Raw genomic sequence first — 27,969 nt, forward strand, 5'->3', positions numbered from 1 at the left:
TCCCAATTGCACAGCCCCTTGTCTCATCTCCTGGTGCTGTGTGACATCTCTCTGTTGTGTCCTCCATGAATAGCTGTTTGGTATAAGCAAAAAAAAAAAATAACCCCCACCAGCCCAGCTACTCAAGAAAGGTGCCCCCATACTCACCCCTGTCACCAGACCAACTTGCTGCTGAACTGATGCTGAAATCCCCCATTCTCTGCCCCCACCTCTCTGAGCCCTACTCTGTGTTGCACCTGCTGCTGGGGAAGCACTTGGGCTGCATCTAATGCTCCAGGGGGGCTGCTGTCCAGGGCTCAGACATTTAGGGGGATGGGTTATTCTTATACCAGTCGCACCTTGTGTCGGTAAGTGGTAAGGTGCTGATGAATCTAGTGCTGAAATCCGAGCCGGAAGCTCGTGTAACACTGCCATAGGAAGAGGCGCTTTCTTCTCCTTTCACCACAAAATGGATGTCCTTCCTGTCACTGTGTGATTCAAATTCCCCACTAACTCCAGCTCCACCCCCTTTACTACGTCTACTAATCCCTCTAAACGTTTAACCCCTGACTGTGCAAGCAGGACTGTGTGTGCCTTTCATGTTCGGGGGAGCAGCTTTACGCCTCAGCTCCCTCCCCAAGCAAAATGCTTTCAGCCAGTGCGGGGATATGAGCTAAAGCTCCCGTACCACAAACTCCTCCTGTGTATAACACAACTGATGTGTGGGAGGGACGCACATATAGAAAGCCAGGGGGCAAACAAAAGCGGCAGTGTTGGGTAACCTCCAGCTCTCCATTCTCTGTGACCCTCCTGTGAGAGCTGGGCATCCTCCCCGCCAAGTAAAAGGCTAATGTTTCATAAACAAAAACACACATAAGGAGAAACCCCCCTGAGTGTGCTGGTCCGCACCCCCTTTCTAATGATATAAAAGAAATTGTCTGGAGAGAGAGAGACAGAAGAGGTGGTGGGGGAGAGAGCAAATCGCGCTGCAGCCAATGAAAGGCAAGTCTCCGGCTGTGACATATGCAGCAGTAGCAGTAGCAGCAGAGAAGCTGGAGAGCGAGCAGGGGAAATAAAGATGGCAATGTCTCTCGTCCAAGCATGCCGCAGCCTCGCTCTCTCCACCTGGCTGCTGTCCTTCTGCTTCGTACATCTGCTGTGCCTGGACTTCACGGTGGCCGAGAAGGAGGAGTGGTACACAGCGTTCGTCAACATCACCTACACGGAGCCGCTGAGCCACCAGTGGAGGACGGAGAAGAGTGAGTGCGGGAGGTACGGGGAGCAGTCTCTCAAGCAGGATGCCTGGGGCTTGGCGGTGCTTCCCTCTTCCCAGCACGACAGACTGGCCTGTGACCCGGCCACCAAGTTCTCAGTGCCGGCTAATGGCAGCCGATGGGTGGCACTTATTCCCAGGGGGAACTGCACATACAGGGATAAAATAAAGCATGCCGCCTTACAGAACGCTTCTGCTGTGCTCATTTATAACGTGGGCTCCAGTAATGCCAATGAAACCATCACCATGCCACATACAGGTGAGTCCTTCCGTCATCATCATCATACACTTGGCACACGTGACACCTGCTCCATGGTTTGTTTAGATGTCAGCTGGAGCACAGACATGGGCCACTCTGTCCATTTCCTGTCGTTGACTTGACTGGAGGAAGGCACCACACTGCTTTGTGGTTATACTTTCACCAATTGTACAAATCACTCTGGAGAAGCAAACTCTCTAGTCCATAATCTCTTTATTTGGTAATGCACGACATGTTCCGGATAGAGTGATCCATCCTCAGGTGTTTTTTTTTACATGAGCACCTGAGGAAACGTCACTCGATCCGAAACATGTCATGCGTTACCAAATAAAGAGATTACAGACTAGAGAGATTGGTTCTCCAGAGTGATTTCTATAATTTGTATAAGTTTGCAAGGTCTGGGGGTACCTTACTCAGATAACTAAGGTTATACTACCAAATCAATGAAACGCACCAGCAGCAATTGCGAACCCTTGTGCTCCATCTAGACATTGCTCCATACTGGGCCAGGGCACCATTTCACTTTTGTACTTAGCGGGGCTACTTTCACTTACCTGTCAATTGGTTGTTTTAACTTAGTTATGTTTTAAATTGACGGGTACATCCTGGAGCCCTCCAGTTGTTGCTGGACCAAAGTGACCTGCATCCAACAAAGAATGCTGTTAGTTGCCATTCAGCAACAACTGGGGCCTGCAGGGTCAACCTGTCTGTTATAAGTATGCTTTCCATAACTGGGGGGGGTGTCTATTCCGTATGCTTCCCAGTAGCTGGAGTCTGAGGGTAGGGCTACACAGACGTCTTCGGGCGATCTGACGCGCTGCGACAAATTGCATGTCAAAAACTCCACAGGCTGACGGCACTTCTGGATAAGTTTATTGGGAAAAAACTGCTGTAAGCCGCCTAACGCGTTTCGGGATTGTATCCCTTAATCATAGACTAACAGTCCATTTCAAACAGCTGTAGTTTTATACAGAAGGAAATTGCATGTGACAGAAATAAGGTAAGTGAATGCACAGGTTGAAGTCGCAGCGTTGATCCAACGCGACACGACTGTCGGATGCAGAAGATGCACGCTACGTCTGCATCTGACAGTCGTGTCACGTCCAATTCGTTTTGTCGCAGCGCGTCGGATAGCGCAGAAAATGTCTGTGTAGTCCTACCCTGAAAGGTAGCTCCTTGCTGGGAAATGTTTAAATAAAAGTCGCAGGGTCATGCCTGATAGTTTGAACTGTGACACTGACAGTTGTTTTCTGGGCATAATAATATCTTTCTCTCTGTGTATACATTTCTACAAACATGGAATATTTTGGGGGCCTTGAATTCCATATTCAGCAATTAAGAAGTCTCTGGAAATTGGAGCGGTTGGCATCAGTGCTTGTTTCAGTGTCACGCACAGGTGCAGTGTTTTTTTGGGAGTAACCGTCACACTACAGTGGGCCTATTATTTTAGCCTGTACTGGGGGGGGGGGCATCCTGTTTTAACAAGGAATGAAGGTGCAATTAGCCTGCTGGGTGGTAACCTTGAGGAGACTGTTATTTATATGTGAATTGACATTATGCAGCACCCAGGCTAACGTAGTGCTTACTTGGCTAATGTTGTCATTATTTTCAAGGATTACTCCACTCAAACACAGATTGATGTGCAAGGAGGGAGCCTTATTGACTTGTTCATTGATTTATTTACTTTTATAAAGGCAACTGTTGTAAAGTGTGCATGACCCTGCTACTTTTGGACACCCTGGTTCTGGTTTTTGGTCATGTAGTAGCTATTTTATATTTTGCTATTTTGAATCTGCCTTTTACTTGCTATTTTATTTTTTTAAAAAAAATCATTATATGACAATAGCTAATTCAGAAGAGTTGCTAAAGTGTTTTTGTTTTCTAGGACTGCAAATGCATTAATGAGCTCTAGACATCCATATTCCACAACTGACTAATTATTTATGTAAGGTCTGACAGTTATTTAGGTTCTCAGCCTGTTTTATAGAAGGAACTGTGTAATGGTTTAACATTTCCAGCAACCGGGCTCTCAGTAGGGGTAACCATGCAATGCTATTTATTTATTATCCTAAATGTATATGGCTCTAACACTTAAAAACAGCACTTTACATTTGCATAAATATGCCTTGATGGTGAGATCAAGAATCTCAAGGGGATGGTAGCTTTGTGTTACTGGTTCTAATACTGCAGACCTCCATGCAATGACAATGACAGATAAACTTTGCCAATGAAATTATTCCTTAGTTGGACCCAAGTGCAAGAAGCTGTAAGCCGTGGATTCCAGGAGACTTTTGGTTAAATTGTGAGACTTCAGAGGAAATCTGAATGTTGGCAACACTGAGAGTCTGCCTGGAAACTATAAACATTTGGTGCAATGAGTAACATTGCTTCATCCAGTGAATTCCACTGATAATTTTTGTACATTGCATTATTCTTACCCTGGATACAGTAGAATAAAGTGACATCAAGCTGGATGTGTGTTGCCTACAGAAATTAACATTTAACTTAACATGCCTAGAAGCAAAAGCAAGTTCCTCCTCTGCTACATAGTGTAGGTACAGTCATGTATTGTATGTATACACTTGCTTGGCTTTCTATTTTATCTGCCACAGCAAAGGTTATTGTTATTTGTTGCTAAGGAAAGGTCAGTTATTGACTGAATAATCTATATGGGGATGAAGCACAACTTGATGGGATGATAAAAATCTAAATGGCATTCAGTTACTAAAAAAAATCTAATGGTTGTTACTATATTTATCACAACTGTAAATGTTCCTGCTATAATTAACATGGAGGTTATAATGTTGTTTAATCCATTATCATTTAAAATACAAAAGTAAAAAAAACACTTTTGTTCATGCAGGCAACAAATCTCCAAAAAGTAAATCGTCAGTGGGAAAAAATATGTGGCGCTTAGTTTTCAGAAATAGCCCAAAGTTGCTTCATGGTAAATTTCCCCATCTGCCATAGCCCTAAAACAGAGATATAGGGTAAATTCCACAGATAACAAGTGTTGTTGCTTTCCAGGTCTGCCATTCATCTCCCATGTGCTCCAGTACAAAGCAACTGCCAAAAGCTTTTCAGTCCTGGCAGCCTGACTGCCATTGCATAAAGTCACATGATGGGTCTATTGAACTTCTACACAGATTGACTTGCATTAGTTGTTAGAATATTGTAAATATAATATAAAACCTACCAAAAGCAGTTTTGCAATATACATTATTTTAAGAAGATATTTGAAAATGTAGTTGCAGATAAAGCCATATTTGTTTTATCTATTTGTGTTCTGGTTCTGATTTTTGGAACAATGTACCAGAAGTCAGTTCTTCTTTCAATACATGTATATGTGAAAGATGAATTTTTAAAAAATGTTTCAGGGGACCCACTTTTGGGCTCACAGCGAGTGAGTCCAAGAAAGTACTGAAATATGTACATGACTCCAAAAAAAAAGTGTTATGGCAAGGTATGGTAAACATTAGCAGAGAGTACATGTTCCCCAGATACATGAATATGGTATTTTTCTGTAACAGAGAACTGAGCACCAGAGTCATCTTAGCATGGAACTCAGTGCCTCTGACAAATTAACATGTTAAATATTAGCAACTAATTTGCATGTCAGAGGCACTGATTGGTATATTTAGGTCAGGGGCTCATGGTTCACCTGTGGCATAAGGATGTTACCATAGCAAAATTACTTGTTGAAGAAGCCTAGCCCATAGCTTAACTTAAAGGGATACTGTCATGGGAAAAACATTTTTCAAAATGAATCAGTTAATAGTGCTACTCCAGCAGAATTCTGCACTGAAATCCATTTCTCAAAAGAGCAAACAGATTTTTTTATATTCAATATTGAAATCTGACATGGGGCTAGACATATTGTCAATTTCCCAGCTGCCCCAAGTCATGTGACTTGTGCTCTGATAAACTTCAATCCCTCTTTACTGCTGTACTGCAAGTTAGAGTGATATCATCCCCCTCCCTTTTTCCCCCCAGCATCCAAACAAAAGAACAATGGGAAGGTAACCAGATAACCGCTCCCTAACACAAGATAACAGCTGCCTGGTAGATCTAAGAACAACACTCAAAAGTAAAAACCCATGTCCCACTGAGACACATTCAGTTACATTGAGAAATTCAAAATTCTGGATTATGATACATAGATTTAAATATTTGCAATAATCCAGAATTTGGAAGGCTTTCAACACTTCAGATTGAAAGTAAAAGAAGAACAAGATCCCCATGGTTTCTAATCTACTGCAAAATATACATTTCCTGTGTCCTTTGTTTATTGTGAATATGTCAGAAGCATGAAATAAAAACATACAGTGTGAAAATACTGCATCTCCAGCAAATATATCTTAAAGGGATCCTGTCATCGGAAAACATGTTTTTTTCAAAACGCATCAGTTAATTGTGCTACTCCAGCAGAATTCTGCACTGAAATCCATTTCTCAAAAGAGCAAACAGATTTTTTTTATATTAAATTTTGAAATCTGATATGGGGCTAGACATTTTGTCAATTTCCCAGCTGCCCCAGGTCATGTGACTCTTTAGGAGAGAATTGCTTTCTGGCAGGCTGCTGTTTTTCCTTCTCAATGTAACTGAATGTGACTCATCTGGTCTAAAATTTTATTCATTTAAATTCGTCCTTCTAATTAGGAGGTTTATTTGCTTTATTGTGCCCAAATATACCATGCAGTTTTTCAAAGAAATTTGTATAGATGGTATATTTGGGCACAATAAAGCAAATAAACCTCCTAATTAGAAGGATGAATTTAAATGAATAAAATTTTAGACCAGATGAGTTGTTGAACTAATTAATTTTATAGAAATTAAGGTCCTGCTGTTTGTTGGAGAACAAAAAAATTATTGTAGCTCATTAGCTATGATATCTTGTCACCAGGTGCAGTTCCACCTTTCACGAGTTTCTACCCCCACAATTTTCTTAACTCATAGGGTACACTAGCACAGCACCAAAGCTTTGTGATGGCTGAAAAAAAATCCAAATGAAGCATGACAGACCTAGCTTTAATCTGCTGCGAAAACTACAACACATGCTTTTAAGTGGAAACATCCCAATGACTATCAAATGGAAAAAGCCTTTAGACTTTATACCAAGTCTAAACCAACTACAGTTCAATCCTTGGGGATGGCCTGCTTCTTTATATTAAAAAGAGAACATATATTTCAGTGAAGGATATTGCAGATTTATTGCGAATAGCTGTCATATCCTCACTATTTTGTAAAATATGTTATTTGACTGAAACTCCGGCCATTTGTATTAATGTGGTCAGCAGGTAGGAATTTTTTTTACCCCAAATGGGTTAATGGCTAACAATTTGTGAGTGGGAAGCCACCTATCAGTCATTCTGTGCGATCAATGTTTACCACTATGATGAAATGATTGATGTCCTTTCTGAAATTGGAAAATACATTTGGCTAATAACCTGTCAGCTAGTCCTAAAATAGTGCTTTATGGGATGATTTTAGCCGCTGAGTGACATGCTGTCTGATAGATATCTAGCGGGGAAATGGCCAGCTATCTATCAAAAAGGGGACAACCACTTTGATTTGTTGATGAAGCCCTCTCCCGCTGTGCCTGCCTTGATCCCTATTATTATCTAATTGTTGGCCTAGGTGTGGCCTATGTAGGCTCCACTGGGACACGGAAAGATGTTAATGATGGTGTACAGTATAACCTTTGTGAAGCGCTGGAAACATGTTGGTACCAGATAACTAAGGAATTCTAATGATCAGCTAAACACACTAAGGCAACCTCACCAAACAAGTGGTCCTCTCCATGTATATCCAGCTTTAGGGTTAATTGCTTACAGAGGAGGTATTTTGAATCATCCAGACTGCCAGATTAATAAAATGTATCAGTACTTGTTGGCAGATCAGTTATCAGTCGTTCAATGTGTAGGCACCTAGGGCTAAAGTTTGAGACCCTTGAAATGTTGCACAGATTTTTGAATATAAATGCACCAAGTGTGGGATGCATAAAACTTATTCTACCCAATACAATTAGCAATTGTAGAATATTAAGCTATTTTCTCGTAAGAGCATTGTTTATTTTCCATTCTGCATTTACACTTGATGGCAATCCACCTGTTAAATGTGAGGAGGGACTTGTTTACAAAAGAGCACAGTGGCATGTGTAGTTGAAGCACAATCCTAATTTCAATGATTTCTGTGTAAAAAATATAAAGTGAATAGAAAAACCAGGTGAAACAATATGTTTTCAACTAATTTATGCTAAAGGGAATTTTCCTTCATATTTAAATTAACAAATTTTAGTACAAAGATGCCCAATCTATTTCGAGCCACATTCAAATGTAAATAAAAGTTGGAGAGCAAAACAAGCATGCAAATAGTTTCTGGGGGTGCCAATTATGAGCTGTAATTGACTATTTGTAGCCCCTATGTGGTCTGGCAGCCTATAGGAGGCTATGTTTAGCAATACACCTTATGCAACCCAAACTTGCCTCCAAGCCTAGAATTCAAAAAATAGCACCTGCTTTGAGGCAGGGGTGCCAGGGGTGAGGGGGCTTGGTGCCAAATAAGAGTTCTGAACCAAAACTTGACTCCAAGTGAGGTATTAAAAAATAAGCACCTGCTTTGAGGCTACTGGGAGAAACAACCAAGGAGTTGGTGACCAACATGTTGCTCACAAGGTGAAATAGTAATCACAGCAGCATAGTGAATGGCAGTGGGGTACATTTTCTTAGAAGCTGGAGCTTTTACTGGCATATTAAAGGTCCCTTGTGATGCTGATCATTTTTGGACCATAACTGACATAGAACTTTCTAGTTTGTGGCCAGAATGTTATTTTATTATATATATTTCAATAAGGTGAACCAACAATAAACTACAGTAATTGGTTGCCTTTGGTTACTGACTTGGTGCAAATTTGCCCAGTGTTGATAAATAAGCCCTCATGTGTCCTATACCCCTGATGTGACATTTAATACCGGAAGTGTTTTTTAAATTGCAGTCTGGTGAAGTGAAGCAATTTTGTGTTGTAGCCATTTCATTTAAAAATGATTGTTAGCCCCAGCCCATTTATCGGATTACGTTAGGAGTCTGTGCAGACGCAACAGGAGATAACCATGTTAATGGCCCAAACTGCTCCCTGCTCATAGGGTTTTCGTGCTGTTGTCTAGTCAACAGCAGACATTTTACTAGGAATTTCTTGACAATTTATTGCTATAGTCCTGTAGTCCCCCCAAAAAATGCTAATGGTGTCTGCAGACAGGAAAGAGCATGTGTGAATTTAATTTAAGTGGACTACACTTGGGAGAAGCTCTGCTTGACATCTCATAAATCATATATTTATAGAACAGTGGATAATAACTCCAGCCTTCAGGACTCACTAAGGGAGTTCTTTTTCAGGGTAAGTTCACTGCAGCACATGGGTTTTTTGTCTAACCCCCTTATACACCGATTCAAATATCTGTCAGCTTTGATAATATCTTGAAGACTGTGTCTGAGAACCATTAATAGATCTCTGCTCCTCTTCAGATGTCTGCAGAGTGTTCCGTCCTCTGATGCACAAATAACATATAATCCGGTACTTTCTTTTTATGATGTTTAGAGATCATTTACACCATTTTTCTTTGTATTTGTGGCACTTGGTGTACATGTCATACTACAATCTCTGGATTTTAACATTCTTCATTGCTAAGTGCTGATGGTTCAGCTTATGACTGAGTGCTTTTTTCTATGCTTTCCTTGTCTTGTCGTGCTAATGGCCTGCATGATGTGATCACCCCAAAAACCCTGAAGCCCTCTGCCTTCTACCTATTTTAATTGTGTGGAATATTCAATCAGACCAATGTACATGTGCATATGACTATTTTACTATTCTAGTCTCATCTACTTTCACCATTCTGGGAATATCCCTTTCAATATACATTCATTATAGATGTTCTATGGTGTTAGTTATTTGGGCCGACATTGCACCCCCATTTCGGTTGTGGGCGGGTCCGGGTTGAGCCCCGCCCGCCACCTTGCACTGCTGGCTTCCAGTTTTATAGCCGTGCACCTACTCGCCCCGCCCTTTTGTGACATCATTGGCGGGGTGGGTCAGGGCGGGTCTATAAAAAGAACCTGGAAGTCGGGTGCGGCGGGGTCAGGTTTTACCTGATCCGCACAGCAATAATATATATATATATATATATATATACACAGTATATATATTTATATATATCGCAATTGAAAGCAGTGTTTTTCTGTCCCTTTCTATTGTTTGCTCTGTTGGCTCAGACTGTTGATACAATGTAAGAAAAGGCAGATGATTAAAAGGGTTGTTCACCATCCAAACACTTTTTCAGTGTTCAGTTGTTTTCAGTTTGTTCTCCATAAACAAAGAATTTTTTCAGTTGCTTTACATCTTTTATTTTTTACAGTTTTCCCAAAATTGAAGGTTAAAGTTTAATGTTCTGTAATGTGTTTGATTCTGGCAACTCAGTGATCCAGGAGCATGCTGAACTTTTACAATTTGCTACATTTAGTTGACACAATTAGTTGATACATTTCTCAGCAGTATTTGTGAAGTATTAGCAGCTATTGTATCAATTCTAACTGCTGCCTTTAATGACACTCAGGGATTCTGCTTAGCAGGGAAAAAGATAAGAAATGTATCAACTAAATATATCAATTTAAAACCACTAAAGTGTCTGCCACCCCCTTCCTCCCAGAGCTGCTTCAGAAGGTAAAACATTAAACTTTACACTTCAATATTAGAAAATGGTCACAGTTACAAAGTAATTACAAACAGTCTTTATTTCTGGTGAACAATCTGAAAACAACTGAACTGAAAAACATGTCTTTGCTGGGGAATTAAGACATTTTTTAAAATGAACAACCAGGAGTTAAGCAAATGCTGCTTTCAATAGCAATGTTTTTTTTTTTTACAAGTAACTATAAAAGCTCCGAAAATATTTAATAAATGTATATTGGAAAGTTGCTTAAAAATTAAAAAGTTTTCTTTTTTTAGGCAATTTTTATATGGTTGACTTGCCCTTTAAAAGGTTAAATTTCCCCTATACTAATATTTTACAGTAGGTAGCTATTGGATACCTGCAGAGCAATGAACCAACTCCCCTGGGCTCCAGTAGGCACAGTGAAAAACTAAATAACTTCTCTTCCTCCTGCCTATTCCTTTTGGCCATCAATGAGGGGACCACCTTAGGGATATTTTTCTAAACCAACCTTCATCTGCAGATGACTGTTTCTGCTACTACCCCCTCGCAATTCTGGTAATACTCCACTTCCCAGCCAAGGTTTAACATTAAGCCCTTGCTGGATAGCCTTAGAGAAATCGCTAGATATTTTGCAACATTTTGATTAGATAAAAGGTTGCATAAAGATTTCCAAGTGTAGCTAGAACAACAGATGTACAGCATTTTTCATCAGGTTACTATGCGTATGGAATCTGTTGGATTATATCACCTAAGAGATAAGGCAATGTGCATTCCATGCATGCAATCACTCATCAAACTTGTTTCCTCGACTCCCAGTCAATGTTATATTTCAGTATAAAAGAGACTTTAACTGTCGATAGCATTTAATGGGTTGTTCACCTTTAAGTAAACTTTTCGTTATTTTCATTATTTATTTTGTATAATTTTTAAATTATTTTCCTTCTTCTTCTGACTCTATCAAATGGAGGTCACTGACCCCATCTAATAACAAATGCACTATAAGGCTACACATTTATTGTCTTTCTATTCAGGCCCTCTGCGATTCATATGCCAGTCTCTTATTCCACTCAGTGCATGGTTGCTAGGGTAATTGCAAACCTGAGAGCTGCTGAATAAATAACTATAAATAATAGAAATTGAAAACCAATTGCAGATTGTCTCAGAATATCACTCTCTACACATCATACTAAAAGTTAACTCAATGGTGAACAACCCCTTGAAAGGAGAACTAAACCCCCCATGGTGATCAGTCCCCGCTGCCCCCCCCTGCACAGTCTCACCCCCTCTAGAAATAGCGACCACACATGCAGAGTGAGCGTTGCAATGCTCAGGGGTGCCATCTTCTTCTCTTTGGTAATCTTCGTGAAGTGAGCTGCGTATTGGCGCATGCCAAGTTGGAGCACTCTTCCGGTTTGTGACAACTGCGCATGCGCCGAAACAAAGTGAAGATAGCGCCTGTGAGCTCCACTGCGCTCAATCATGTGCAGGCATGTGCGTTGCTATTTCTAGAGGGGACACAATTCAGGGGTAAGACTGTGCTGGGGGGAGGCAGGGAGGGGGGCAGTGGGGAGTTATCACCATGGGAGGTTTAGTTCTCCTTTAAATGAAAAGTACAAGCTGAGGATTGACAAAGAAGGCGGAAACAGCAGGATTGTCTGTGTTCATTTTTCAGAGACTTCCGCTGACAGAAAAAAAATGCTGTGGTATTTCCCTTTCCATAGCCAACACTTACATGATCCGGAAAGGCACTCTCGCTGAGATTATCTCTGCCTAAGCTGTAACTTTTAGCATCTGTCCATATACAGTAGTGATATTCTCACAGACACAGGGTTTGGCCTTAGCTAAGCATCCCAACCTAGCTACATATTACAGTATATATTCTACATATGTCCTGGCCCTGTCAGACCACAACCAAACATATTTATATAGTTCAGCCTGTGTCATTGTACCTGTACTGTACTGAAACATTGATGCATGAATGATGCAGGATTGATTGCAAACCTTGAATATTGAAGAAGACCTGGGGAGTTCTAGTTAGGCACCAGATAACAGTCGAACAGAAAATAACTGCATTTAGGGCCCTATATTTTGTGATTTTGTTTGAAGGTTTGTTTGAATAGATTAGCAACATGGGGCATAGTTCTCGATGTAACAAGTATTTGTCATGTAAAGTATCTCCCCACAAACATATTTATTCAGTGAATACTATATCAGATTGGCCCTAAGATTACAACTATATACAGTATATGAAAAATAAAAAAGGATTTATTGTTCAATGTTTTGGCTCACAATATATATATATATATATAGATCTCATATCAGCTATTTCAGATCACAGTTCACATCATGGGAATCTTTATCTGAGAGCATCCTATCCTGTTCATCCTAGCCTTGTTCATACTTCTGTGATTTAAACAAAGTATGGGATCTCTTATCTGGAACCCTGTTATTCAGAAAGCTACAAATTATGGGAAGGCCATTACCCATATACTGCATTTAAAGCAATTTTTGAACATGCTTCTAACTAAGTTGCATGAATCCATATAGATGGCAAAACCATCCAATTGGGGTTTTTTTTTTTTGATGTATGGTGATCTAAATTAAGTAAAGATTCCTTAACCAGAAAACACCAGATCCTAAACTTTCCAGATAATAGATAAATATTGTGAGTTCACTGGCAACTTCTGGTGCCTCTTGTGTAGTTTTGGCACTCAGTGGCTTAATTTAGTGATTACTCAATGAATACGTGTTAAATACGTATAGAACAAACATGTATCAGCAAGTAATTTAAGGGTCATTGACCTTTGTGGTCAACAGAGGTTCATTAATGAAGCGCTGAAAAGCACTTTTCTATGGTGTGACCCTGCTCTGACAACAGCAGGAGTCTACTCCTATCTTGTATATCTTGTGAAGGACAAAATCCACCGATTAGTATAAGAGATTTCTGGCACCATTGATACATTCAGTCCCTTGTTATTACCTGCCCAGGCAGCCTATATTTATCAAGCAGTTGTAGCGGCTTTAATAATGACTTGGGGGACTTGTTGTATTAATGGATTGCATTTTTGCAAGCTCTGCCATTGTTCATCGGAAATCTTTGGCCACAATCCCAGCAAGAGCAGAAATATAACAAAACATCATTTTAAGATTCTCAACATTAAAAGGAGTATTTTTGTTTAGGGCAACTGCGTAGCATTTATTTGGCACCTGACCATAATAGCCCCATAACAGTATTTTCCAAACCATGGGGCTGCCCCCCTAGAGGGGGTTGAAGCAGTGTCATGGGAGCTGTCATGGGCCTGAAGACCTTTTAGTGACCAGGCTAAAGAAGCCTCTGATTTGCTGTAGTCTTGTATTGTCCTGTATTTTAACAGGTTAAATTATTTAAGTTTATGGAATATCGGACATCAAGTAAGCACTGGATAAGTTGGTACCCTGGTGGAGAAAATGTCTAATGTGACATGGCCCTTGGGGTGAGATTTTGGGTGAAAACTAATTTGCCATCCTAGATATTGTTGATAAACCTATGATTTCATAAATCTGTAACCCTTTTATTAGCTAAAGGATTCCTGACCAATGTTTTAACCTCAGATGGGGTTGAAGTCCAACAACCACAGCTCTAAGCCTGAGCACACACAACAAATCGTGACGTGCACAGAATACAAGAGATTATTTATCAAGCATCCAATAGAGGACCATGCAGATCCATATTCTCCTTTCATTTTAACATTTTCCTGTTAACAACTGATTGACAAATGTTTGTATACATTTTTCTAAAACATTACCATTGTTGCAGTTTAAAGCACTGGGAAAAAATTGCAGTAATAGACTATAAGGGGGTTATTTATTAAAGTCTGAATGCTCAAACACAAAAAATTCTATTTTTCTACTATAAAATCTGAATTTTTAGTGAAAAAAAACTATTTATACCCCAAGGCTGCAAAAAGTCTGAATCCGAAAATCTGCCATCTCAGACCTACCGAAGTTGTATATAAGTCAATGGGAGAGGTCCCTATCCTATTTTGAAGTTTCTGTGGTCTTCTCTGGAATTAGGCAGAAAATTTTACTAACAATGTCACGCTTTTTTGGAAAAAAATCGTACAATTCAGGTTTTCACGCGATATTATAGAGTTTTTGCCCGATCCAATTGAATCAAGGTTTTTTATTACTAAATAAGGTCAAATTAAATAATCAGAAAAATTCATATTTTGATAAATAACCCCCTTAATGTGTCAAAAATTTGTAATGTCACAAAGCATTTAGTTTTACAACATCATTTGTTGCATCATCATATTTGAAACTAAAGACACAGTTGCTGCAGAAATTTGACCATTCTTTTTTGTTTCTCATTGCACCCTACACACAAGTAAGTGGTGTGCGGCAGATAACTTTTTTCTGCTTGTTTCTCATTGTGGCATAGCAACATTATACTGAGAGGGATGGTTTTTCTCTGTTGGATCTTCATAGTGCAAACATTTCACATTTTTACAATGTCAATGTTGTGCCAATATAGGCACAATCTTTAAGCATCTTTTTAACTTGCCTGCAAATTGCATTTATCACTTTGGACAATAATCTGAATAATTTGTGGTTTTCAGGTAATAACCCAAACAATCGTACAATTTCCTTGTGACTATAGCACTGTACACTCTGCATATTACATTGAAACACAAAATATACAATACAGTACAACCCTTATCTTATGCTTTTCAGGGGACCAGAAAAATAAAACTGGTATAAAATCCAGGAAAAATTTTCACCTGATCCCTTTGTGTCATAACTGCAAACAAATTTTAGCCTAAGATGTGTATTGAGTTTACATTGGGCGTGCATTTCTGCTTTCCAGCCTTACAGTCCATTGTGACACTTCTAGAGTTCTGGAATCACAGTATAAATCATATTAGTTGTGCAGCCTATAATATCAGTTAATACATCTGGGAACAGTAAGTACTATGAATGTTTACACTGTAAGATTTATTTGAATTCTACAATAACAGACAGCTTCCCCTTGTAATCTTCTAAGAATCACTTCATTGTTCTTATCGATCAGTCCATATCCCTTCATACACTTTGCTTTCTACAAGACTTCCTTTTATAACTTCAACCTTGCTGTTAACCTCGTCTTCCCATGGGTGTATGTATTTTTGGAAGGTGTGACAGTGGCATGGTTATTATTATTCTTACCTGTATACCTGTATGGCCAAATCAACCAATATTTTGGCTCTTGGGGCAAAGATTAGATGGCATAAGAAGTGTGTACTGGACCTGTCAGAAAAGATCAAGTTCCTTGACCCACCATAGTTCTCACTCACAGTTTTCCAGAGTACCCAATGGGAGTTTGTCCCATTTGAACCCCAAACAAATATCTATTAGGAGGCCAACATTTTGATCAGCACACAGACTGATAAGCTGACCAAACATGCTCAGAAGTATGACCCAATAGGGTTAAGCATTTTTATGCCTCCCTGGTATCAGACAACAATATAAAATAATAAATATTAAAAAAAAATATTAAACTAAATATTGCACCTGCAATAGCATTTTTTCATATGCCCCAGTTATTATAATCATTTACCCAATAGCCTGGGCTGGTTCTTCTGATAAGCTATACAGGCACTTCTGAGCGAGCACCATGGAACTATATTGTTCTTCCACTTCCTTGTTATTCAGTGGCCGAGGTCAACACATACTCAGTAGATAGAGTGAAAGACTTTTTTTTTACTTTTCTCTCTTCTGTAAATAGGCACCTTTCTTTAAAGTGATTATTGGAACGTCAGTATTGTTTTTAAGGCATATCCAGTAACTGACTTGCCAATTACTGTTAATATAAAATTAATAATAATATAATAAAAGGCAGAAAGTGTGCAACTTTACACAGCTCCTGATGTGACTAATGTATAAACTCTGTAAAGCACTGTGGCAAAAGGATATAGAATAATAACTGTTTTATTAGTGACACATAACTAATAGGTAGCATTCACTGGTTAGTTGATTTAAAGCAAACCTCAGGACAGGACAACCAGTTAAATATGGCGTACAGTAGCTTCATTTTAAGTTTAATAAGTGTAAATGTAGGCAGGGGCGATCTGTGGGCTGCTGCCTGAAGCAGCAACCCCGGTGCCGCCCCCCTCTCCCGATGCGCACTTAAAAGTTTAGCGTCTGAGCGGGTCAAAAGGGGCGGCATCGATAGTGCAACGAGCGTGTACTGTGCTTTCTGCACTAGCAGAGCCGAATTTCCGGTTTAGAAAACGGAAATTCGGCTCTTAAAGTTACAAGAGGCGGCTTTTTGCCGCCCCTTGTAAGTGGCCATTCACTGCCGCCTGAGGCAAGGTGCTCACCTTGACTCATGACAGGAACGGCCCTGAATGTAGGCAGTCACAGGAACACCAGAATTACTGTGCATTTACCATTTTAAAAAGTTTGGTTTGGGAGATTGACGCAACACATTGATTTTACTTTCAGCGATTTACATTGCCGGTGGGAAAGCATTTACAGAAGATTAGTCACCCGCAGAAGCAGAGATTTATCACTGAAGATTAATCTCCTGGTATGCCATTGTCCTTATCTAGAGCATTCTAGAAACAGGTTCCATGCCTGTTTTTTACAATGTTAATATTTACAGTATTTTCCTGTTGGCATAAGAACCCTACATAGGGCTCTAACATCCTATGAATTTTAAGAATTATTTTTATGATACAAGAGAACTATAAGATAATATTGTTTTAAAGGAACATTTCAGTGTAAAACTAAAAACTAGGTAAATAGGCTGTACAAAATAAAATAAAAAATGTTTCTAATATAGTTATATATAGTATAGTTAATATAGTATAAAGGCTGGAGTGACTGGATGTCTAACATAATTGCAGAACACATCTTCCTGATTTGCAGCTCTCTAACTCTGGGTTAGTCAGTGACTTTAAAGGAGAAGGAAACCCAGTCGGCGCAAAAAACCCCCCCCCCTCCCGTGTGTTGCCCACCCTCCCTCCTCCCCCCTGGCCTACCTGTCCCGCTGGGCAAATGCCCCTAACTTGTTACTTACCCTTCTGCGCAGGTCCAGTCCATGGAGTTTACAGGCACCATCTTCTTCCACGCGATCTTCTTCCTGCTTTGACTGGCGTTTTGGCGCATGCGCAGTAGGAGCATTTCGCCGGTACAGATCTACTGCGCATGCGCCAAAAGTCACAAAGTCGTGACTTTTGGTGCATGCGCAGAAGATCGTACCGGCGAAATGCTCCTACTGCGCATGCGCCGGTCAAAGCAGGAAGAAGATCGCGTGGAAGAAGATGGCGTCCGTGAACGCCGTAGACTGGACCTGCGCAGAAGGTTAAGTAACATGTTAGGGGCATTTGCCCAGCGGGACGGGTAGGCCAGGGGGGAGGGTGGGCAACACACGGGAGGGGGGAAGGGTTTTTGCGCCGACTAGCTTTCCTTCTCCTTTAAGGGGGACCACATAGGACATAACTGCTCACTGAGTTTTCAATTGATCCTCAGTATGCATCTCAGATTAAAAAGCAAACGGTTATGACCCATGTGCCCCCCTTAATTCACTGATTGATTACTGCTTGGTAACTAATCAGTCAAAACCAAGAAAGCTGCAAAGCAGGAAGTAGTTTTTTTGACTATTATGTTAGATATCCAGTCACTCCAGCCTTTATACATTACATTGTTGGCTAACTAACTATATTAGAAACATTTTTTATTTTGCACAGCCTGTTTAGCCAATTTTTATTTTTATACTGAACAATTCCTTTAAAAGAACTATTTTTGAATGTTGAAATGCACCTTGTTTCCCTGTGCTGCAGACAAGCCTAAAATAGAATATTCTCAATGGGAATCTGAGACTTAGAACTTGAGAATGCTAGAAACCAGTTTGCTAATTCAATTCTGTTGGCAATCAGATAAAGCCACATACAACCTCCAGACAAGTTCCAATTTCAATGAGTGCACTAAATGTTATGCCAAAATGTCAAAGGGGGAAGAAGATTTAGTTTGTTTTATATCATGTTTATCTTGTGGTCTTAACAAAAATAGCATGCCTGTACTCAATCATCAAATCACTTGTTTAATTTGAATATGTATAAGTGAGCTGACTGTTCTATAACCTTTAATTAATTACAGATGCAAACCTAACATTGATTTATTTGTATTCTGTACCTTAAAGGAGAAACAAACCCGTACTAGAAAAAAACCCTACCCTGCGTAGACCAACCTCCCTCCTCCCCCACAGCCTAACTGCCTTACCCCTCCGGGCAGATCTAGCCTCGGGAGTTCACGGGCGCTATCTTCTTTTTTCGCTCTTCTTCGGAATCAGAGCGGAGTTTCGGCGCATGTGCAGTTGGAGTAAATTTCCAGTCCCGAACATCTGGGCAGATTCCGCTCAGATTCAGAAGAAGACCGATAAAAGAAGATGATGCCCGTGAACTCCCAAGGCCAAATCTGCACGGAGGAGTAAGTAAAAAATTAGGGGCATTTGCTCGGGGGGGAGTTAGGCTGTGGGGGAGGAGGGAGATTGGTCTACGAAGAGTAAGGGGGTAGGGTTTTTTTCTAATAAGGGTTTGTTTCTCCTTTAATGATGGGTATCAAATGGAAATGTGCAAGGATTAGTTTAGTTTCATGGAGTTATGAATTACTGCTACATAGATTTGACAGACTTTTAATAAGTTTCAGTCTTCATTATAATATGTAAGCTTGTGCTGTGCTGCCTTTTATTAGCATTTCTGCCTTGTACACAGTGGTCCTAGGTTTGATACCAGCCAAGATACTCTTCCAGTTTTAATACAACTGGCATTTTTGCTTGATGAGCACATTGTTTTCTTAGTGTACTGAAAATGTTTTGCATTCTTTGTTCACAAGATATTAAATTTTGACTCAGTAAAAATATTTTTCTTACTTTTTTTGCACGTTTAAAAAAAACACCAGAAGAAAACAAATTTTTTTCTGTGGTGGAAAACAAAAACAAGGGAAGCTAATTTTATCCATTACGGCAAAAAAGTGAAATCAGTTGAAAATATTTTCCCCTTATGGTTGAAAACTATGGTGAAAAGTCTGTTTTAGCCTGTTTGTGTTTATTCAGCTTCAGCATGTTACACACATATTACTACTCTTTCTAGTGCAAGTGGTATTTACCTTAAGGGAGAACTAAACCCTAAAAATTAATATGGCTAAAAATGCCATATTTTATTAGGGATGCACCGAATCCAGGATTTGGTTCGGATTCGGCCAGGATTCGGCCTTTTCCAGCAGGATTCGGATTTGGCCAAATCCTTCTGCCTGGCCGAACCGAATCTGAATCCTAATTTGCATATGCAAATTAGGGGTGGGGAGGGAAATCGCATAACTTTTTGTCACAAAACAAGGAAGTAAAAAATTCCCACAAATTCCCACCCCTAATTTGCCGATTCGGTTCGGTATTCGGCCGAATCTTTCAAGAAGGATTCGGGGGTTCGGCTGAATCCAAAAAAGTGGATTCGGTGCATCCCTATATTTTATATACTGAACGTAATTCCACCAGCCTAAAGTTTCAGCTTGTCAATAGCAGCAATGATGCAGGACTTCAAACTTGTCACAGGGGGTCACCATCTTGGAAAGTGTCTGTGACACTCACATGTTCAGTGGACTCAGGGCAGCTGTTGAGAAGCTAAGCTTAGGGGTCGTTGCAAATTATCAAGCAGAAAATGAGTTTGGCCTGTAATATAAGATGATACTACAGTGATGCCATGTAATAATTATCTGTATTAAATAGTAATCAGCCTTATATTGTGACATTAGGGGCAGATTTATTGAGGGTCGAATTGGAAATTCAAATTTCAAATTCTAATTTTCAAATTATTTTACGCCCAAAACTGTCGAATTAGAATATGGAATTGTTAAAATTCGATTTGAGTTTTCTTAAAAACTCAAATAAAATTTTCGAAAATGTATCATACTCTGGCCTTTTAAGAACTCAAATTCAACTATTCGCCATCAAATCCGTGCTGAATTGCTGTTTTAGTCCATGGGAGACATCCTGGGATAAATTTGGCGTTGTTGACATTCAAGTTTTATTCTGAGAAAAAACTTGAATCAAGTTTTTACAACTCAAATCAAATTCGATTCGAGTTTTCGGGTTCATCCTATTCACCCGAGTTTTAGAAATTAGATTTTTTTAATAAATTTCTATTGGTCAAATTTCAAGTTCATGGGAGTTTATTGGAGTTTTTAAAAATACATGAATTCGAAATGCAACCTTTGATAAATGTGCCTCTTATTGTCTATGTGTACTGTATATTTTTGGTGGCTCCCTAAGCTCAGTGACAGCAGCACAGAGCATGTGAAGTGAATCAGTGGAAAAGAAGACGGGGGGGGCTACTGGGGCATATTCAGAGACAGATCTGCCCTGCTAAAGGACTGTGGTTGACTTGGGCTGGTACAGAAACACAAAAACATAATGTACAACAGTTCTAGCTACCGTATATACTCGTATATAAGCCGACCCGTGTATAAGCCGAGGTACCTAATTTACCTAAGAAAACTGGAATAATGTATTGACTCGTGTATAAGCCTAGGGGTGAGAACATGGCCAATTTAAAGCTTTAACGTTGCTGCTTACTCTCTGATCTGAAGCATGCATTAACTCCTCCATGCTGCTGCACATACTTCTCCCCCCTCCTCGCTTAATTCTGCTCCAGCCCCTCCCCTCTCAGCTCTTGTCAATCAGTCCTCCCTCTTCAGCCCTTCCCCTCCGTGCTCAAATGACAATGGTAGCTCTTCTTTCTGACAGGCACCATAAAGTATTTAAAAAGTACCGTATAACTCCAGAGCTGCAGCCCCTCCCGCAACTGAAATCAGGCTACAGGGAAGCGCAGGATACGAACGGAATGTCCTCCTCCTTTCCCCCTATTACGAGGCTTCAGCGTCCCAGGGCAGCGTCAGAGACTCCCTGTACAGGTGCGTGCTCGTATCACAGAGTGAGCGCGCACCTCATCCCGTCTCGAGCGCTCCTCTTCTAAACTCTTGTGCGCTCCTGCGCACAATACGGTAATGCGCACACATTGTCCCACATCTCCTGCGCAAAAAGGGGAAGGGCTGAGGAGTACTGTGTGACGAGAGCTTAGATGGGAGGGGCTGAGGAAGCCACGAGCGGGGAGAAGTATGGGCAGTACGGAGGAGTCACTGCACACTGAGTAAGCGTCAACCTTTTTAGCTGACCCGCGTATAAGCCGAGGTAGAGTTTTTCAGCACATTTTGGGTGCTGAAAAACTCGGCTTATACGCGAGTATATACGGTACTTCTTTATTTAAGCTTTAGTTCTCATTTAATGGTGCATACACATAAGCATTTCTTAAAACTTATATTTTAAGATGCCCCCAAAATACAGAATTTGTTTTTTGTTTTACAGAGCTTAATGACCACTCTGATGCTCATCGAATCTTTATTTACTTGCCTCTACTAGGTGTGCAAAACCAACTGTCACAAACTGGGCTGTGTACACTAAAAATTGATTTCAAGCAAAATCATGCAGTATCACAATGGCATTTTATAGGGATACAGTCATAGATGATGGCGGAACAGAGACCTTATCTAAAAATCTGTTCAATGTATTTTTAAGGTTAAAAAAATCAGCCATTTACTGATCTATCAAAAAAACATAATGTGAAAGAAAATAAAGTAAAAAGTACAGAGCTTTCTAACTGTTCCATTGCTCTTGGAATTATATTGCACATCACTTTTTCTTATGCAATTCATAGACTACTACAAACGTTAATGTCAGACATGTGGAGTCCGAATTATCTCATTATTTTCTGAAAAATACTCTGACCAAATCCGCACGGGTCTTTTTCCCCTTATCTATCAATACATTTTCCCGAAAAATTTTCTGTGTGGGGAAAAAAACCTGAAAAAATTGTGAAAAAAATAGTCTTACAAATTATTTGGATTTTCCACCTGAAAACTCAGATTGTTTCAGATTTTTGCCTGTAAACCACAAAATCTTCGGATTATTGCACAAAACCCAGTGCAGAACAAGATATTTTGGGACTTTTCCTGTTGACTTATGCTGTATGCAACCTCGGAAGTTCTGAGATGCCAGATTTTATAGTAAATTTTTTTTCGGGGTTTTGGCATTCAGACTTTAATAAATAACCCCCAAGGAGTATGAGAATAACCTTTTTAGTTAATCTTTGTTTCTATAAGAGTTCTGTATACTTTGCCCTTGAGCTCTGGTCTCTGAGTCCCAAAATAATAATAGTGAGCGAAGAAAGGGGCTTTGTATAAACTAGCTCTTCTGGCAAGGGGCATTTCTGGGATATTTAGCTTTGCTAGATATAGAATGCTGTCTATCGCAAATCCAACAGGGAGGTTACACATAGTGGGCCAACTCCCAGAAATATTGCTGCCAAATTTGTGGCATTTTGTTGTGCTATATATTCAAGTTTGTTTCATGTTGTTCTTGCACTAACACAATTCTAACCTAGACAATAAAACTGGATAAAAAGCCGTTTGTACCAAATGGTTCCCCTACAAGTAATACTTGAACACCCAGAGATGGAGCACACTTAGTTTGTATATTACACAAGGCACCATAGCCCAACATATCATACATGTATTTCAGTGGAAAAAACTGTGATGTGAATGTCTAGATACATTTGGCTCCATCTCTATAGTTTCTCTTCTTCTCTCTCAACTCACTACTTTCCTTTCTCCTAAATGTTCACTGCAGCATGGTTTCCTATTATTCTTCCCCTGTCTTTTGCACTGGATAAGGGGAAATTGTGAATAACTCTACAAATAAAGAGGTGTGTGAATGGCTTCTTAATCTGTGTCTCATTCCTGGGTTCCTATTAAATAAACTCACAGACTTATGTCAATAAGCATATGCATATTAGGCAAGGAAATTAAAGCAAGGAAAGCCTCTGCATGAATCGTAGCCATATACTAGGGCACCTTTAAATGAGTGTATACGTACTTGCCAATTGTCCCCGATATGCATCCCATCCACACCAGCACAACAGTGATCAAGCATTTTTTAAAGACATAGCTTAATTCACGTCTAGTTACGAGCTGTGCTCAGAGTCAGACTAAGACCGAATGCTTGCAATTCGTTCTGAAATCCTGCACATGCGTTCCTATAATATGGCGCTTGTGAATATACAGTGATGAGGCATTACGTGGTACCAATATTCTAGGTTACCTGCAACTGGAAGCAGGAAATTTTAGTGGTACATGTCCTCTTTGCTGCCTTGAAAGTAGCTTTTTCACTTTTATATTTACATGCACAAGAACAGATTTCTTAGTCAAGATCAACAGGAATGGATATTCTCAGTTTAAACAAACAGGCCCAGAGGATGGCATTGGCAGAGGCAACATGGCAGCTACAATCCCCCCAGAAAAGCGGACATCCCCAAGATCACTGCAGCCAAAGTAAGGGATTTAGAGCAGAATCAATATAGTGTTTGGCATGGGGCTGTGGTGGACTCTTGTTTGCCACAGTCTTTTTTTGTTGGTGTTAGCTAGACAGCAATTGTACGCATAGCTTTATTGCTGTGTTGTGTTGCCTTGAGGCAAGACATGTTATTGGTTCATAAGGGATTTGGCCATTATTGAGTGCTTGCATTATTTAATAGCTTTTTAAATATACAAAAAGAAAATTGTTGTAAAAAATGGTTGTAAACTGCCAATGGCAATTTATAAACCAATCAATATATTGGGACTTCTATATGTTGTCCATTAACTATATTATTATTAATATTAATAATACATATTTCAAAGTTTTGTACAATTGTAGGGTGTACAGTATAGAAATACAACAATTAACCGATACAACAGGCACAGAAGACCCTGCAGCAACAAAGATGGTTCTTCCGGTAATTTGCCAGAGTTACAGAAAAATAATGTCAGACATTGTATAAGATACAATGTGTGGGGATGGGCAACATCCATTCTCTGCTACTGTTTGTGGCATGCATATCCATTTTCTAAATGCCTAGAGTCTTAGTCACAAATAGCAACCCCTCTTATTTCATCATCAGAACGATCTCTATAACATTGACTTCTGAGAAAAAATTCTATTTTTTGCTTCAGCAATGAAATTGTATTACTAAAGATAGTGTTCAGGGTGTGAGATGTGGATATGTCATTTGCAGTATTACAGTAATGTCTATGCTAATCTTTTTAAAGCATTGGAATGCATTGATTTGTTTTAATCAGGTCATGTGATTAACAGTTGATCCTAGGTGGCTTCAACAGGATATTTATATTTCCACTCTAACTTTAGAGCAAAGATTCTTTTGGAGTTTATTATAGCCATAAAACAAGGCACAAGTAGAAGGAGTCGTTTGCAAACACTTTATAACTTTTGCTGAAGGGTTCAGACACGCATAGACGTGTAAACTATAAGTTACATTTACATATCTGGCACGGTGAGCAAAGTTTAGATGCAAATCTCAATGTTTTGTTTTTTTACCCTAAATGCAGCAATTCTAATCCTACTGTAATTGCAGCTGCATGAGAAGTTTTGTTGCCCTGATGCATTGAAAGGCATTCAATTGCCAATGTGTGGTTTTTGTTTTTTGCAAATCAGTTTGGTGAAACCAAAATCTTTATGTGATTTCTGGCATACTGTATTGCAGTCTTTTTATACAGCCCATTGTTGGAATGAAGGAACCTTTAGAGCAGGGGTTCCCAACCGCCGGGCCGTGGCCCAGAACTGGGCCGCAGATACTCCCGAACTGGGGTGCCGAATTGGATGCTGGTACACCGATTTGGATGCTGGCAACCAGATTTGGATGCTGGCAACCAGATTTGGACACAGGCGACCAGAATTGGATGTCGACCCACTCCTAACCCCCTCATGACCCCCCCAACCCCACAGTCCTTGCAAAAAATGTTGCTGATACACTGGTCCCCGGCCAAAAAATGTTGGGGACCCCTGCTTTAGAATGGCGTTTGTTGCAGAGTTCTCCTAGCATCAAAAAACACACTTGCTCACAGTTCATCAGAGCAGACAGAAACGTCGCCTTCACAAATTATATAGAAGTGCAAGGTGCAGGTTTAGACACATACATTTAAACAATAGGGTCAATACACAACATCTAGGGGGTTATTTACTAAAACCCACATTTTTCTCATTATTTTATTAAAACAACTTCGACCAAACTCCGATCCACCTTATTGTGTTACCTTATTTATAAATAAATTAACTGTGGTCCAGGAAAAGACTTGATAAAATTGTAAAAAAAAACAAAGCGTACGTTTTCAGACTTGACACCTGAAAACTAAATTTTATCCAGATTATCGCTTGAAAACTAAGAATTATTTGGATTATTATAAGAAACCCAGCACAGATCATATCTTCCAATTGTAAAAGGGACATCTGCCATTGACTTCTACATGACCCCGGCTAGGAATTCTGCAGTTGTTCAAGTAGGCACCTATATTAGTATAGAAACCCCACTGTCTATATACAGTACATGTCTGCACTTCAAAAACATCATATTATCTCATATAAAGGAATGCAAATGCAAATCCCTTTTGTAAAGGGCATATCTGACAGGAGAAATTAAGGGCATAGTCGTCTTGCCATTCTGTAGGTATTAACTTCACTGTATTTGCATCATGTACTGTATACAGAGACTGCAAGTTAAGTGGAGTAAAGGGTGCACAAACATTGAGATCCTCTTGTTATACTTGCGATAGCAATAATTTTTTTGAAGTCTCTGGTGCAGGCTTAGGGTAAGGTCACACTGGGAGATTTAGTCACCCGGCGACTAATCGCCTCTTCTTTGGGGGGCGACTAATCTCCCCGAACTGCTTCCCCCTGTCTTCCGCCTGCTAGAATGAAAAATTGCCTGCGGCAAGCAAGCGGAAAACAGCGGAAAACAGGGGGAAGCAGTTCGGGGAGATTAGTCACCCGAAAGAAGTGGCGATTAGTCTCCCATGTTACCTTACCCTTAAGGGTGAAGACACACATTGCTACTAGTAGCAGCTATTTGTCACAGCTGCAAAATAGACAATAGTGATAATTGGCTTTGTGAGACACACAGACAATTCTCAGTATTGTGTATGGCATGGTATTTTTTTGCCATTTTGCAGCCACAACAAGTAGCTGCTACTTATAGCTCTGTGTGCATTCACCCTATAGGACTAGTAACAGCAATGGATATTTTCTTTTAAATGATATACAGTTGATTTAGGTGTATCTACTAGGACATCCCCATCAATCATTTGTTGCCTATGCTACCTTGGGGCAGGAATTTGGAAACTATGGAAGTGATGTCTGCTTCTATATCAAAGTTGACCGATTTCTAGAAATAAATGCACAGTTTCAAGGTTGTTTGTTTTTCACAGGAGACAAATAATATATATTCATGTATAATAATGTGATGGAATGTTAGTAGAAACCCAAAACTGCTTCTTTGGGATAATACCTCACCCGTTACATTTATATTGGAGATGGTCATTAACACAATTTTGAATGTTTTAGTAGCTATACTAATAAAAATCCAAAATTATTGGATCCTTGAGATGACATAATACATATTATAGATGGTACAAACATTGTTTGTTTACATTATCACAAAGGAGTAACACTTGTAGCTATTATTTGTAGCTATAAAATTTGGGTTGTCAATGTAAATTGCATGTGACTTTGAGCAGTGCAATAAGTGACTATTAAAACTATCGTACTTCTCATTTCTGCATCTATATTCAGATTGTCATTGCAAGTGCACACTTCTATATTATCCACATTACAATAAGGCATCCTATACGGCAAGCTGTAAAATAGAAATGCAGTAAACTGTGCTCAGAAATCCAATTAACACTTCTACAGGTAGACAGTCTCAAGGGATGTATAATGAGAATAAATGGGGGAACAAGCTGAAAGAGGATTTTAGTTCATGTAAGAAGAAGCAGCAATTTACTATAAATAAATAATGCCATCTTGAGCAGCAATATTTGTTAATTAAATATTTGCATACTTTTCTTTTGCTTTTAAGGCAGTACAGTATTTATTGTAAATTGCACTACAACACATGCTTTAACAGTCTCCATGCTTACATGTAATACAGGTATGGGAACGGTTATCCAGAATGCTCGGGACCTGGGGTTTTCCGGATCTTTCCGTAATTTGGGTCTTCGTGCCTTAAGTCTACTAGAAATTCATTTAAACATTAAATAAACCCAATAAGCTGGTTTTGCTTCCAATAAGGATTAATTATATCTTAGTTGGGATCAAGTACAAGCTATTGTTTTATCATTACAGAGAAAAAAGAAATCATTTTGAAAAATTTGGATTATTTGGATAAAATGGAGTCTATGGGAGACAGCCACTCCGTAATTTAGAGCTTTCTGGATATCGGGTTTCCGGATAAGGGATCCTATACCTGTACTACTATTTTAAACAGGAGCAGTATCTTTATGGAATTTTTTTCTGGAAATAGATAAATTCAGGATTGTGTCATTTTGGGGTCATTTGAGCAGATTTACTAAAGGGCGAAGTGTCCGTCGCTAACGAAAATTCAGCAGAAATCCCATCTGCAGGCACATCGCCAATATACTAACAGGCATAGAGGACAATTTGCTAGCGGAAGAGACAGTCGCTAGCGTGGTTTCATGCTCTATAGCCTGACAAATTTTACGCTCAGGCGAGTGATCGTTACTCCAGAAATTCACTAAAGTTCGAAGATTTTTGTGTTAACATACCTAAAATTTCAATGGAGCAGACACTCAGAATAAGGCAATCTTCTACCAGGTTATTCAAACAAAGTAAAAAAGTT

The 27,969-nt window shown here is 39.6% G+C and overlaps 1 protein-coding gene across 1 annotated transcript in view; it reads left to right on the plus strand.

Annotated features, from left to right (window-relative positions):
• Positions 1-201: 201 nt before the first annotated feature.
• The window catches only part of rnf150.S (ring finger protein 150 S homeolog), an 81,141-nt gene continuing 53,373 nt past the window's right edge, over positions 202-27,969 (plus strand). The window contains exon 1 of the mRNA XM_018243286.2: positions 202-1,511. Within this exon, the coding sequence (XP_018098775.1) occupies positions 1,058-1,511 (454 nt within the window). The 5' untranslated portion in view covers positions 202-1,057. The remainder of the gene's footprint in view (positions 1,512-27,969) is intronic.

The sequence above is a fragment of the Xenopus laevis genome, chromosome 1S (assembly GCF_017654675.1).
Source record: "Xenopus laevis strain J_2021 chromosome 1S, Xenopus_laevis_v10.1, whole genome shotgun sequence".
Classification (NCBI taxonomy): domain Eukaryota; kingdom Metazoa; phylum Chordata; class Amphibia; order Anura; family Pipidae; genus Xenopus; species Xenopus laevis.